This window comes from Procambarus clarkii, chromosome 29 (genome assembly GCF_040958095.1).
Source record: "Procambarus clarkii isolate CNS0578487 chromosome 29, FALCON_Pclarkii_2.0, whole genome shotgun sequence".
NCBI lineage: Eukaryota > Metazoa > Arthropoda > Malacostraca > Decapoda > Cambaridae > Procambarus > Procambarus clarkii.
In genome coordinates this window covers 22,293,604-22,307,355 of record NC_091178.1, presented here as the reverse complement: position 1 = coordinate 22,307,355, position 13,752 = coordinate 22,293,604, and the positions used below count along the sequence as shown (strand labels likewise).

Sequence of the window (13,752 nt, the reverse complement as noted above, 5' to 3'; positions counted from 1 at the left end):
ACGACCAGGACGGTTCAGGTGGCACATGAGCAGGCTCGGAAGTGAAACAACACGAGACAGCTTGCGGAACAGTGCAGAAAAAACATCAATGCCGAACGCAAGCTGCAGTAGCTCTGCCAGTGCCGCACGATATGAGGCGACAGTACTGTAGAAACCCACTAATCCGGAATCCGCCAATCCGGAAAATGCTCTAATCCGGCAAAAATCATGGCTGGATAAAGTTATCTCCCTATCTGGCAAAAATGTCCATGGAAGCCGGACTAGCAGAAATTTGGCCGGATCAACGGCCTAACACTCTTTGTACATCACCACCAGGAAGGGGGGGGGGGGGAGTCACCCTCACTGCTGCTCACTTCCTCTGTCCCACCCACATTCACTGCCTCCCTCCCCAAGAGATCCTTCTGTAGGTGGCAGTAGATTGCCAGCCAGAAATAGCCTGGAGAATTTCCATTGAATATAATAAAGCATTCATAAAACAAGTACTTTTATAACTTTTTATTATCCTAATAATATTACTAGACAAATTCTGCATCCAAAAATATATATGAGCATGTACATCCAGAATTTAAGAAACAAATCTGGCTAACAGGGTCGAGTGTGTTAGGGTTATTGGAGTGAGCCAGCCCTCCCCCCCCCCATTTTGTATACACACTGCTATACTGGTCACATAGTTCAACTGTCCATAATTCATAAGTAAAAATGTATTTGTTTAATTAATAAACAGGAAGCAATAAAACATGTTAATTATTAATTTATCATAAGACTGTACACTTAACACAAAAATCAACATTTAATAGCATAAAGCTAAGATATAAATTTTAATATGGTGGGAGACTTTGTTCGGTGCTTTGTCAGCGAATTAACACGCTGACTTCATAACACACCTTTTCAAGAAGGTGACACCCCCAGGGTCAACACTTGCATCAGAGGAGCTCCAGCATATTTCAACAATCCTAAGTATTGTAGTACAGGATGATGGTAGTGAGTGGTGTCCCAGAGAACATATAGGTATAGTGCTTTTGAAAAATAGGTGAGATAACAGGAAGGTGCTGAGGGAAGTGAAAAATCAGACCAGAAAAAGTTGCCCTAGTATTTCCAGTGCAGAGAAGAACATTCAAGATGGCCGCCTGCAAGAGGAAATACAAAACAGAGCTTGATTTTGCTGGATTCAATGAAGAAAGCATTGATATAACCAGTCTATACAACAAGTTGGTAAAATTAGATACTATAGTGAACTCTCATGTAGAAATAATTAGTAAATTGAAAGAAAGTAATGACCATTTAAATAGCAAAGTTGTATGTCTTGAGGGTTTAGTGAAAGACTTGCGCAAGGATAAGAATCAATTGGAAACAAATTGCAAAGCCATGGAAGAAGAAAATAAACTCTTAAAAATAATTTTGGAAGAAGTTAAAATAAATTTAAACATAAATGACTACAATAGGTTAGGTAAGGAAATTCAACAGGAGAAACAGCTATGGTCAGCACAGATGGAGGAAGTTACACAGGGAGTAAAACAGTGCAAGAAGGATATGCAACTCACTTATGCACAAGTGGCCAAGAAGAAGAAAAAAATAGAAGCAGTAAAGGAAGTCAAACACTGCAGCAACCAAGATAAAACAAACATTAGGCTGGAAGTGAGGAAAGAATTGGCATCTAACCCGAAGTTGGTGCAAAACACAGTTGATTGGAGTAAGTCCCCGACAATTTTTGGCTGCAAGGAAAAGGAGATAACATCTAGGTCAGAAAGAGCTGTAGAAGAAGCGAAAGTAGTAGATAAAATTGTTGGCCTCGTGGAAGGTCTTACAACCATAGAGAATGTGTGCGACTACAGGAGAATAGGCAGATATGTAAAAGGGAAAGATCGACCTTTGAGGATCACCCTAAACGGTGCCAAACAGATGGAAGAAGTACTAAGGAATACTAGAAAATTACAAAGTGATGAGGATGGGAAAGTGTGGTCGTTAAGATGAGATCTTTCAAAAGAAGATAGAGAGAAGCTGAAACTGAACCTCGCCGAGGCAAAAAGTTTAAATGAGAGCAGGAATGAAGAAGAAATCAATTCTTTTTTCTACAAAGTGATAGGGGTAGGCAGACCAGTAAAGTGGTACATAAAGACAAACCAACAAAAGCATTAGAGAGAGGGGGAGTGAAGAATAAGGAGAGGGGGAAACAAGTTCCTGAAGATTGCATACACCAACATAGATGGAGTGAGATCAAAGATACACTGTACTGGAGTTAAGTGATGTAATACAGCTGCAGACACCAGACATTGTTGCACTCACAGAAACAAAACTTGAAGATGTTATTTTAAATGAGGTCATATTCCCAAGGGGCTACTCAATTTGGAGACGGGACAGAAAAATTAGGAAAGGCAGTGGTGTTGCTGTGCTGGTAAAAGAACACCTAAAGGTGAACGAAATAATGACTGACAATCCACAAGAAGTTGACATAATAGCACTAGCGATCTGCCATGAGGATGATAAACTAATGATCATAAATGCATATAGTCCACCGCCAAGCAGCACATGGTCAAAGGAGGAGCTAGATCGTAAACAAGAAGGTTTTATAACAATAATGAGAGAGATTATAGCGAGAGCGGATAACGATAGATCACAACTGTTGATAGTCACCGACATGAACTTGAAATCCATAGACTGGGAAGCATATGAAGTTAAAACAGAAGATTTTGGTACCTGTAGATTTGTAGACCTCATCCTGGAAACATTTTTGTATCAACATGTTAAACAAGCTACGAGGATGAGGGAAGGGGACGTTCCCTCCATGCTAGATTTGATATTTACCAGGAAGGAGGAAGAAATATTTGACATTCAATACCTTCCTCCCTTGGGTAAAAGTGACCATGTCTTTTTGGGGATAAAATATGCAATGCGTTATAATTTGGAAGAAAATAAGGAGGTTGAAGCAGTTGAAAAACCTGACTTCAGGAGAGGACATTATGGCAACCTTAGAAATTTTTGTTAGTGAGTATAATTGGACAGACTTGTTGCTAGGCAAGGAAGTGAATGAGATGTATGTCAAGTTTTGTGAAATATATGATATAGGCACAAAAAAATTTATACCAAAACAGAGATGCAGAACTAGGAAACAGGATTGGTTCAATAGAAATTGCGAGAAGGCCAGAGACCAAATGACATAAAAATGGAATTAATACAGGAAGAGGCCAAACCCCAAAAAATACCAGCGATACAAAGATGCGAGAAACAACTACACGGCAGTGAGGAGAGAGGCAGAAATAAGTTTTGAAAAAAGGATTGCAGACAAATGTAAAACAGAACCAGGTCTATTCTATACATTCATAAACAACAAATTGCAGGTAAAGGATAATATTCAGAGGTTGAAAATGGGAAATAGATTCACGGAAAATGAAAAGGAAATATGTGAAACATTAAACAAAAAATTCCAAAGTGTGTTTGTACAAAATGAAGTCTTCAGGGAACCAGATACAATAAGAATTCCAGAGAACAACATAGAGCACATAGAGGTGTCTAGAAACGAAGTGGAAAAAATGCTCAAGGAGCTAAGTAAGAACAAAGCAGTTGGTTCAGATGGAGTTTCACCATGGGTTCTAAGAGAATGTGCACCTGAGCTCAGCATTCCACTTTTACTGATTTTTCAGGCATCCCTGTTTACAGCAGTTGTAGCTGATAGTGTGGAAAAAGGCTAACATAGTTCCAATCTACAAATGTGGAAGCAGGGAAGACCCCCCTTAATTATAGACCTGTATCATTGACAAGTGTAATAGTCAAGATATTGGAAAAAAAAATAATTAAAACTAAATGGGTAGAATACCTGGAGAAAAACAATATAATATCAGACAAACAGTATGATTTTCGATCTGGAAGATCCTGTGTAACGAACTTACTCAGTTTCTATGATCGAGCCACAGAGATCTTACAGGAAAGAGATGGTTGGGTTGACTGCATCTATATGGACCTAAAAAAGGCTTTCGACAGAGTTCCCCATAAGAGGTTGTTCTGGAAACTGGAACATATTGGAGGGTGACAGGTAAGCTTCTAACATGGATGAAAAATTTCCTAACTGACAGAAAAATGAGGGCCGTAAACTGAGGCAAGATATCAGATTGGAGGAATGTCACGAGTGGAGTACCACAGGGTTCAGTTCTCGCACCGGTAATGTTCATTGTCTACATAAACGATAGACCAGTTGGTATACAGAATTATATGAACATGTTTGCTGATGATGCTAAGATAATAGGGAAGATAAGAAACCTAGATGATTGTCATGCTCTTCAAGAAGACCTGGACAAAATAAGTATATGGAGCAACACTTGGCAAATGGAATTTAATGTGAATAAATGCCATGTTATGGAATGTGGAACTGGAGAACATAGACCCCACACAACCTATAAATTATGTGAGTAATCTTTAAAGAATTCTGAAAAAAAAGGGATCTAGGGGTGGTTCTAGATAGAAAACTGTCACCTGAGGACCACATTAAGAACATTGTGCGAGAAGCCTATGCTACACTAACTTCAGAATTGCTTTTAAATACATGGATGGAGAAATACTAAATAAATTGTTCACAACTTTTGTTAGACCAAAGCTGGAATATGCAGCGGTTGTATGGTGCTCATATCATAAGAAGCACATCAACAAACTGGAAAAGGTGCAACGACATGCCACTAAGTGGCTCCCAGAACTGAAGGACAAGAGCTACGAGGAGAGGTTAGAGGCATTAAATATGCAAAAACTAGAGGATAGAAGAAAAAGAGGCAATATGATCACTACGTTCAAAATAGTAACAAGAATCGATAAAATTGATAGGGAAGAATTCTGAGACCTGGAACTTCAAGAACAAGAGGTCATAGATTTAAACTAACGAAACAAAGCTGCCGGAGAAATATAAGAAAATTCACTTTTGTAAACAGAGTGGTAGACGGTTGGAACAAGTTAGGTGAGAAGGTGGTGGAGGCCAAAACCGTCAGTAATTTCATAGCGTTATATGACAGAGTGCTGGGAAGACGGGACACCACGAGCGTAGCTCTCATCCTGTAACTACACTTAGGTAATTACACATCCCTCACTACCTCTCCTCCACTGACTGGACTGGACTGACTGACTGGACTGACTGACTTGACAGCTCCCTCCATGCCTGCCTTTGGATAACTTAAGTTTGCAAACCAAGTGGTTGTCTGTACAAACATTTTTGGAAATGGTCACTTTTGGACTCATGCGGTGAAAAAGTATGTTAATCCAGAAAACCGGCTAATCTGGCATGGGGTCCTACCCATATAGTCCGGATTAGCGGGTTTATACAGTAATCTGCACAAGATGACGGTCCCAAAACAACAACGAAAGGAAGGAGAGGACAACCCTATCAGAGACCTACGAAGGGATAAGAAATAACGGAAGGACCGCAAGGAAACCTCATACTGCCACAGAGACGAAGCATGCAGGTGGGACACCATTAACAAAGCCACCTGATCACCATACAAACGGAGATAGACCCACATCAAAAAGACCGGACATGAAGACTCAAGGAGAAGATAGAACCAGCTACGTAATGGACCGGTCCGATCTACTGAATGCGGCAGAGCCACGGGAAGACCCGCGGGGTTCGGACATCGAGCAAGCAGCACCTGAAACCAAGGCTGGGCCGGCCACCAAGGAGCTAAGAGGACTACTCTCCCTTGGTAGTCTCCAAGCGAGTTAGGATCTGGAGTAACAGCTGAACCAGGGTGAAGAGGTACAGGAAACCCCACCTTGACCAGTCCTGCCTGAAGGCGTCGACCCTGACAGCCTTGCAGTTGGGGAAGGGTGCCAGGGTGCCACATATAATGGGAGGCGCCCCAACTATGCAGATGCAAAGAGGTCCACCTCCAGGAGCCCGTATGTCCGGCAGAGCCAATTGAACGAGTCAGCGTCGACTGTCCATTCCGTGGACAGTGGAATGAACCAAGACAGGCCGTCCGCCAGGACGTTGGACCCCCTCCCCCCCCGAACGTGAACTGCCAGGAGAGCCAAACACTGAGAACTCAGCAGACGAGTCACCCGAAGCAACCAACCCCAATGAGCCAAAGACCACATCGAACCCCGGCAATGAACCACTGGGGAGCATTCCAAATGGAGCCTGACCATCAATCCGCGAGCAACTTGAACCCTACGAAGTGACAGCCACACCGCCGCGAACTCCCACATCAAGCGGTGGGTCAGGAAGGAAAGACCTCACCGCCCCTGACTGGTCCTCTGAGCACTGGTCACAAAGCCCCCAGACTAAAGACAATGCGTCCATGAACACATTGAGCGAGGGCTCGGGTAGGCAGCAAGGCAGTGAACCCCCGAAAAACCCAAAGAGGAAATCAGCGACTCAGCAACTGATGCAAGGCCCGCAGAGGTCAAACCCAGCGATCACGAGAGAGGCCGAAGGGATGACCCCAAAGGAATCAGAACAGCCAACGAAGCCAAACCCAACCCGGTGGGTAGACCATCACTGCTAAGCTCAGACTCCCGCACAAACCCTTGAGCAACCGCCGCGTGACACAGGAGCCCCCCAGAAACAGGCGAAGGCGGGACTGCTGCCAAAGGGCCTCCGGAGGAAGAGACAAGGAAGCACTCCGAGAGTCCCACACAAGACCAAGCCAAGACCGAACCTGAGAGGAAACCAGATGGGACTTCTCCAGCTCACCAGGAACCCGAATCAGGCGAGCTGGGAAAAAACAAATCCCTGGCGAGCAGACATGCGGACTGGCTGGGAGCCCACACCAGCCAGTCATCGAGGTAGGCCAAAACCCGAACCCTTAAGAAAAGCAGATGGGCCACCACGACCTGGGTAAGGCGTGTGAACACGCAAGGTGCCAGATTCGAGCCGAATGGAAGGCAATGAAAATGGTAAGCCTGATGCCCCACAACAAAACCAAGCCAGTCCCTGAACCCCAGATGAATTGGGACATGCCAATATGCATCCCGGAGTCAAGGGACACCATCCAAGTGCCCGGCTCCAAGAAAAGACAGACCTGGGACAGAGTAGACATCCGAAAGGAGAGGCAGGAGACCCAAGGGTTCAGACAGAACAAGTCCAGAGTGAACTGCAGGTCTGTACAGTCCCGTTTCAGAACCGGAAACATGCGGAACCCACCTGAGGGACCCACCCACCAGCCCCGAACCCCCTAAAGGAGGAGGGGGCCACCCAACACCACCGCAGGCCATCAGAAACGATACGAAAAGCCCATTATGAGCAGAGCGATCACCACGCTAACCAGCCATCGTCAGTTCCGAAGGCTGTGTCATCCCCAAAACTGGCACCACTGGCCTACCACGACAAGAAGAACCCCAAGCCCTGGCACAACCCTTCTGGGACGACCTCCCCACAGGCCCCCTGGAGAACAAACAAGTTCGATATGGGACGGCAACCGGAAAAAGCTACCTGAAGATACTGCACCACCGCAGACTCTGCAAACAGCAAAGGACAAACAGGCAAAGAAACCTAAGAACCGGAGCCCAAGCTGATTCCATGGATTGAACGATCACCGCCTGCCGACATGCGAGATAAGAAACAAAAAACAGACACCACATCCCGCAGGATCAACGCGAACAGCTTCAACAGGGCAGACGATGCCCGCACTGCCAAAACCAACCCAAAACCATTAGACCCAGGATCGGTCCCAAGTGCCTCCATGTCCTCCTCAAGTCAATTCAAAGACCACTCGAGAAGGGAAAAGAACCGCAAGACCAACACCATAAGGCTACGGGCGCAAAAATCCTCAGCAACCAGGGCAGCTAAAAGGGTGGGAACCTGCATGTGAAGCTGCACAATGCCACCATCCCGAGGAAGGGCAGGGGTGAACAAGCACGCATTGAAGTGCTCAAAGTTGTCCCCCAGGTAAACCTGAACCACCGTAAGAGCCTCCTGCACCTCATGAGGCGGGATGCAAGAGGCCAAAAACCTCCGGAAGGACTGGACTGAAGCACACAAGGAAACACAGAACCGAATCCGGGGAGGGGTCAATGCCATATCATACTCGTACAGGGAAGGAAGATAAGAAAACCCTACCCCCTGTAACAAGCCCTGCTCAGAGAGTACCAAAAACCAAGCGGGGTGAAATAGGCCCAAGCCTCCCAAGTCAACCCCTCCACCCGCCCCGGGAGCCTCCACATCAGGACCCGGGGCTGAGCCGTCCTCCAAGCCCCCTGCCTCAAAAGAAAAGGCAGAAGCCGCCGGAAAAGCTTTAACAAAGAGGGCCCACTGGTCAAACCCAGAAGCACCAGCTGAAGGAACAGGCTTGAATGCCTCCATCGTCGCACAGGAAGGGGCATCCCCTGAAACTGCCCGAGTCTCAACACCAACTAAACCCTACCCCGACTCTGAAACTCTCAGATGCAACGGAGCCAGAAGCAAGGGGGAGGGAGGGAGGAGGAACAAAACGAACAACAGCAGGGGAAGGAAAAAGGGGGCACTGACGAAACCAAAGTCGAAACGACTAACACCCCCAAATCTGGGTCCCTATAACCAAACATGGGGCAGTCTCAGGGCTTCCGGGTGAGCATCCAACCTAGGTCATTGCAGCAACCTAAAATGCGCATGTAATGCCGTAGCTGCCTGCACCCGAAATCATTATCAGTAGACTGGGTGTATTGGAGTACAAACAAGGAACAAAACTCGCGGGACTCCAGGTTGAAGGTGTCACCGACCCAACAGGCAGCATGACGGAGGCACAAACAGTGAGTGTCACCCTGAGATAAGGAGACAGAGCAACCTTTAAAACTCGTACGAAGCAAGATGGCACTCGAGGGACGCCTCCATCAGACCACTGAGCCACATGGGGTTTTCCAGGGCCCTTTGTCGCGTATTCTCACTAGGGGAAGCCTAGACTAGGAACTGCTAACCAGCGCCAAAAATTACCAAAACAAACTCCAAATTGCTGAACTCACGGGACATGTACACTCACGGGTACCTAGTAGAGGACCACCAAGATATAATTGGGGCGAGGACCAAAACCAAGGGGTAGACCCCCCACCAGGCAGGAAAACAAAAACAATAAAAAAACAAAAAATCTCACAGGAGCACAACGTGCCCAGGCGGAACAGAGCCTCCCACTATGAGTAGGTGACAACTAGCTGCACAGTACCTCGCGTCCCAACCAGTGACGAAAACTACTTCCTTCCCAGAGGCAAAGAGGGGTGCATGAAGCACCCCAGTTGACTCCAATGGAGGGTAATCACCGAGCAGCAAAAGCCCACAGCAGCGGTAGACCCCAAAGGTAATTTGTGGAAGGTAGCCCCAAGCTCCATGGGCAGTACTTACAGGCAGTAACCTAGGGCTACCTACCTAGGGAAGGTAACCCTAGGCGCATACAGACCAAGTACTGGTAAAAGTACTCCTGGCTCGCACACCACTACAGGACAGGACCACATCACAAGGTACAGCACTGGAAAATTCAGAGCCAGTCGCACAACCATCCAGGAAGCACATCAGCCACAGAACTGGTGTGTGGATAGCCGGCACGGGGGTCTGGGGCTCCCCTACTCCCTCCCGGGGAGGGGGGGGTTGCTGCGCAGACGGCGGCACGGTGAAGGTTGTGACACCATGTTCGTTTGCTCATTTTTCATTTGGGGAGTTCTGTCCAATAGTTCGGCTTCCAGTAGCAATCTTTTAACCAGAATAGAGGTTTGTTTTGGGATGCCTACTTTTCTGGGTGCATTACCCGGTCGATGGCAGATATAGAATGCTTTCAACCACACAGGGTTTCTATAGACCATTGCTCGTCGTGCCTTTCTGAGGGGAGGCCAGGTTCTGGCTCGTGGTCAGTGTTAGGCCTAGAATTCCATTCTCTTGACTGATGTCAGGGGTCTAATACATTCATATCAGCCCGGATAGCTTCGTGGAGCAGAAGGGGCTCCCCCCAGAAAGTTTCCTATATATAAAGTCTACTCTCATCTTGATGTGTCTCCATGTCAAAAGTGTTTATATAGAGGCAATACTACACTCAGTTGGGTGAGAACAATGTGACCTTCAGCAGCGTACCTTCACTGAGGTGTGGACAGTCTTGACATTTGGGAAGAGTTCCTGGCACTTCTGGAGCCAATCTTCTACCTTCGTGCTGCACTCATCAGCTGTGTCTATGGTTGTGTCAACCTCCTGTAGGGTGTTGACTGTGTCAAGGCTCCCCAACATGGCCTGCAGCTGAGTCTTCCCTTCCTCTCCTTGTGTTGTCATATCCACCACACTGGTATCCTCCAGTTCCAAGAGCTTCATTGCTGACTTGTTCTGCTCTACCAGAGCATAGAGTCTGTCCTGGAGCTGGAGGTGGTGAGTCTTCCAGTCCCCCAGCTGCCCCCGGTACTCCCCCAGCTGGGACAGTACCTCTTCACAGCTAGTAATGAGGCTGCTGATGATGCTCTTCTGCTCCTGCACCAGGGAACGTAACTTCTTGCCGATTCCTCTCGCAGGAGTTTTAATGGGTTTTGCTGGTACTGTTTCCCCTGGCACAACCTCAATACCTTTTAGTTTTCTGATAAGGGCCTCCATACCATAACTGATTGGGAACTGAGTAGCAGCTGTGGCAGCGTGCTGGGCCCGGCAGCTGGGGCAGGTCACCTGACCATTCTTGATAGCATTGTCAATACACTGGGAGCAGAATGTGTGGCCGCACGGCAGTGTGCGAGGCCGTAGCTGATTGTCGCCATAATCGTTAAAACACACTGAACATTCCTCTGGCTTGTTATCCTGTGGAAAAGAATATTTGGTTAAGCTAGATGTATTTGCAACAAAAAGTAATATTACAGTACTGTACTGTATTTTTCAATACAAATTATATAATATTTACATAATTTCCTTGTACAGAGGAGCCTCAATATTTGCACTGCTTCCAATTCACACTTTACAGTATTCAGACACAGTGTTCATCCGTTTGCACAGCGTTCAGAAGTAAACATGCGTCTCTGTCGCTTCAGTTTCACCATAGCTGTTGTTCACTACACAACCCACTACACTTTTCTCTTGGATATTTTGGATATGTTTGATATTCTTAGTGTAAATAAGTCATCATGTCACTTATGAAGTTAGTGATAAGGGCCAAGCAAAAAAAAAAAACAAATGGTTTGAATCAAGACACAGATGAAGAAAGAACTCGTAGCTGAATATGAAAGTGGTGCCCGTGTGTCTGCTCTCGATACAGAGTTTGGTATTCCTAAATATAGTTCTCTAATCAAAGGAAGGTGTGCAAAATGGAAAACATTTTCTTGAAAATTATCACCCTGACAAACAGTGTTATAAACCTGTTGAAAGACATTGCCATGTCTCACTTTAGAAACATTTTAACCACTGGGCTGCTCAGCTTCCAAATACGGCACCCCCCCCCCCCCCAGTGCGCAGGAAATATATTCTCTGGATTTTTTTTATAGTGTCAAAAACCCTTCCCTGAGTATGGATATGTTAACAAAAAGTCGAAATTGTACTTTGGCTGCTATGGGGTCCGTAAGTTCGTGGTTGGTCATGGGAACCGGTCATCAACCAAAGGGAGCCGGTCGGCCGAGCGGACAGCACACTGGACTTGTGATCCTGTGGTCCTGGGTTCGATCCCAGGCACCGGCGAGAAACAATGGGCAGTTTCTTTCATCCTATGGCCCTGTTACCTAGCAGTAAAAATAGGTACCTGGGTGTTAGTCAGCTGTCACAAGCTGCTTCCTGGGGGTGGAGGCCTGGTCGAAGACCGGGCCGCGGGGACACTAAAAAAGCCCCGAAATCATCTCAAGATAACCTCAAGATGACGTCATTAATCCCCGGTCGCCCATGGCGTACTCTCCCGAGGCCAGTAGGGCGCCGGCTCAAGATGCGTGAGTTGCCCCGAATATATTTTTGTTCATTTTTTGCGCACAGTTCCAAATACATTTTATTTGTTTTTTTTTGTGACAATCCTATGTATAATGAACACGTAGACTATATTATGGCAGTAGAACATCCGTACTGTCCGAAGACACTGTGTTACGTGCATGACACGTGTACACATATCCTGCACATATTTCCAATGTATCATGCTAATTTATGGATATATACATTCTATTTACACACTATACACTATCACACACTATATACACACACCATAAACACACTGAAAACTCCGCAACTGTGAGCTGCCACACCCAGCCAGTCCTCCCTCACTCCTCCAACATCGTACTCACCATCACTCCTCCTCCCACCATACTGTTATTCACACCAATGTTTCATGTTCATTTATGTATATTTACAACATATTTACACACTATACACTATCACACACTATATACATTCTCCATAAACACACTCAGAACTCCTCAAGTGTGAGCTGCCACTCCCAGCCTCACATCTCCAACATCGTACTCGCCATCACTCCTCCTCCCACCATACTGTTAATGTTTTTATTACACTATTTACACATGTTATGTATACGTATCTACATGTTTTATTCACCAGAACTATGCAAGTAAGCCGGTATTGTGTCCAAACAGCACAGTAGCCGCCATACACTGCATGAGAAATCACACAGCAGATGACGCTACGATTACGACGTCACCTCCCTCACCAAAATAGCTCCTCCCAACAAACTCCTGTTGCTGTTATTACACTACATACACACATTGCATATACCCATGTACATATGTGTTCACCATAGCGAACCACTAAGCTAGTATGGTGAGCAAAACAAGAGTGGCTGCCACACACAGTGACGCTATCTGGAATCTCTCCCTCCCTCCCTCACCAAACTTCCTCCTCCCACAATACTACGCACAGTGCTAATTATCACCAAAATCCAGCTATTATCACAATACTGGCCACTAAATCCTGTAAATGAATAATTGACCACAGCTTTATTTTGTAAAGTAACATAAGAAGTCGTTTGAAGATTCCTAGATGGACGAAATAATGCTGTGATGTGGCTAGCGCTGTGAACATCGTGAACAGCATTGATTCACTGATATTTGAACAATGTACACAGTCATTATCACACTTAGGCTCTTCTGTGATACTATCATGGCTAAATACAGTAATACAAGTTATATATATATTTTGATATTATTAGGCAATGTTGTGGTCAGAAGCTGAACAGCAGTGCTGTGAGCTCATGCTGCATGTGCCAGCCTTGGTTGCTCACTCAGTACAGTACTGAGACTCTCACACCAGGGAATGTTGCCCACGATTTTTTTTAAAGATGGCGTCTGTTTACAAGATCCCTGAGGAAGCTGATGTGAACCCCATGTAGCCATTAAAGAGTTTTGAATCATACGCTAAAAATATAAGATCCCCGGAGGCGCATTGCAAGCCCCCCCCCCCCCCCCCCCCATTGAGGGCCTGCAGGCATGTTGAGCAGTTGAGACGTTAAAGTGCTGACAAAATTAATCATCCTTGGACAAGTTTCTTGTAAGAAAAGCATCCAGTGAGTGTAATGAGGGAAACAGAAAAAGACAGAAAAGAGAAAGAATCCCAGAAGCACAACTACCAGAAGTTATAATGGTATGGGACTCCCCTACCAAAGAACATCTCTCTTCCTCTGCCTCACCACCTTCCACATATGCCATCAACATATGTCTAAGTGTTGGTAAAGTGTGTTAGCATTTATTTCATTTAATTATTGTATAACTATATTTATTTTTGTGGTCTGAAACTGATTACTCCAATTTACATTATTTCATATGAGAACAAATTATTCGGCATTCGCACTTTTTGGCATTCGTCTCTCCTTCAGGAACCAATTAAATCCGAATACTGAGGTTACACTGTATTAGCTATTCTAAAAC

At 45.6% G+C, this 13,752-nt stretch overlaps 1 protein-coding gene across 1 annotated transcript in view; it reads right to left on the bottom strand.

Moving 5' to 3' along the window:
• The window catches only part of LOC138369813 (uncharacterized), a 100,157-nt gene that overhangs the window by 23,368 nt on the left and 63,037 nt on the right, over window positions 1-13,752 (bottom strand). The window contains exon 3 of the mRNA XM_069333556.1: window positions 10,004-10,705. Within this exon, the coding sequence (XP_069189657.1) occupies window positions 10,004-10,705 (702 nt within the window). The remainder of the gene's footprint in view (window positions 1-10,003; window positions 10,706-13,752) is intronic.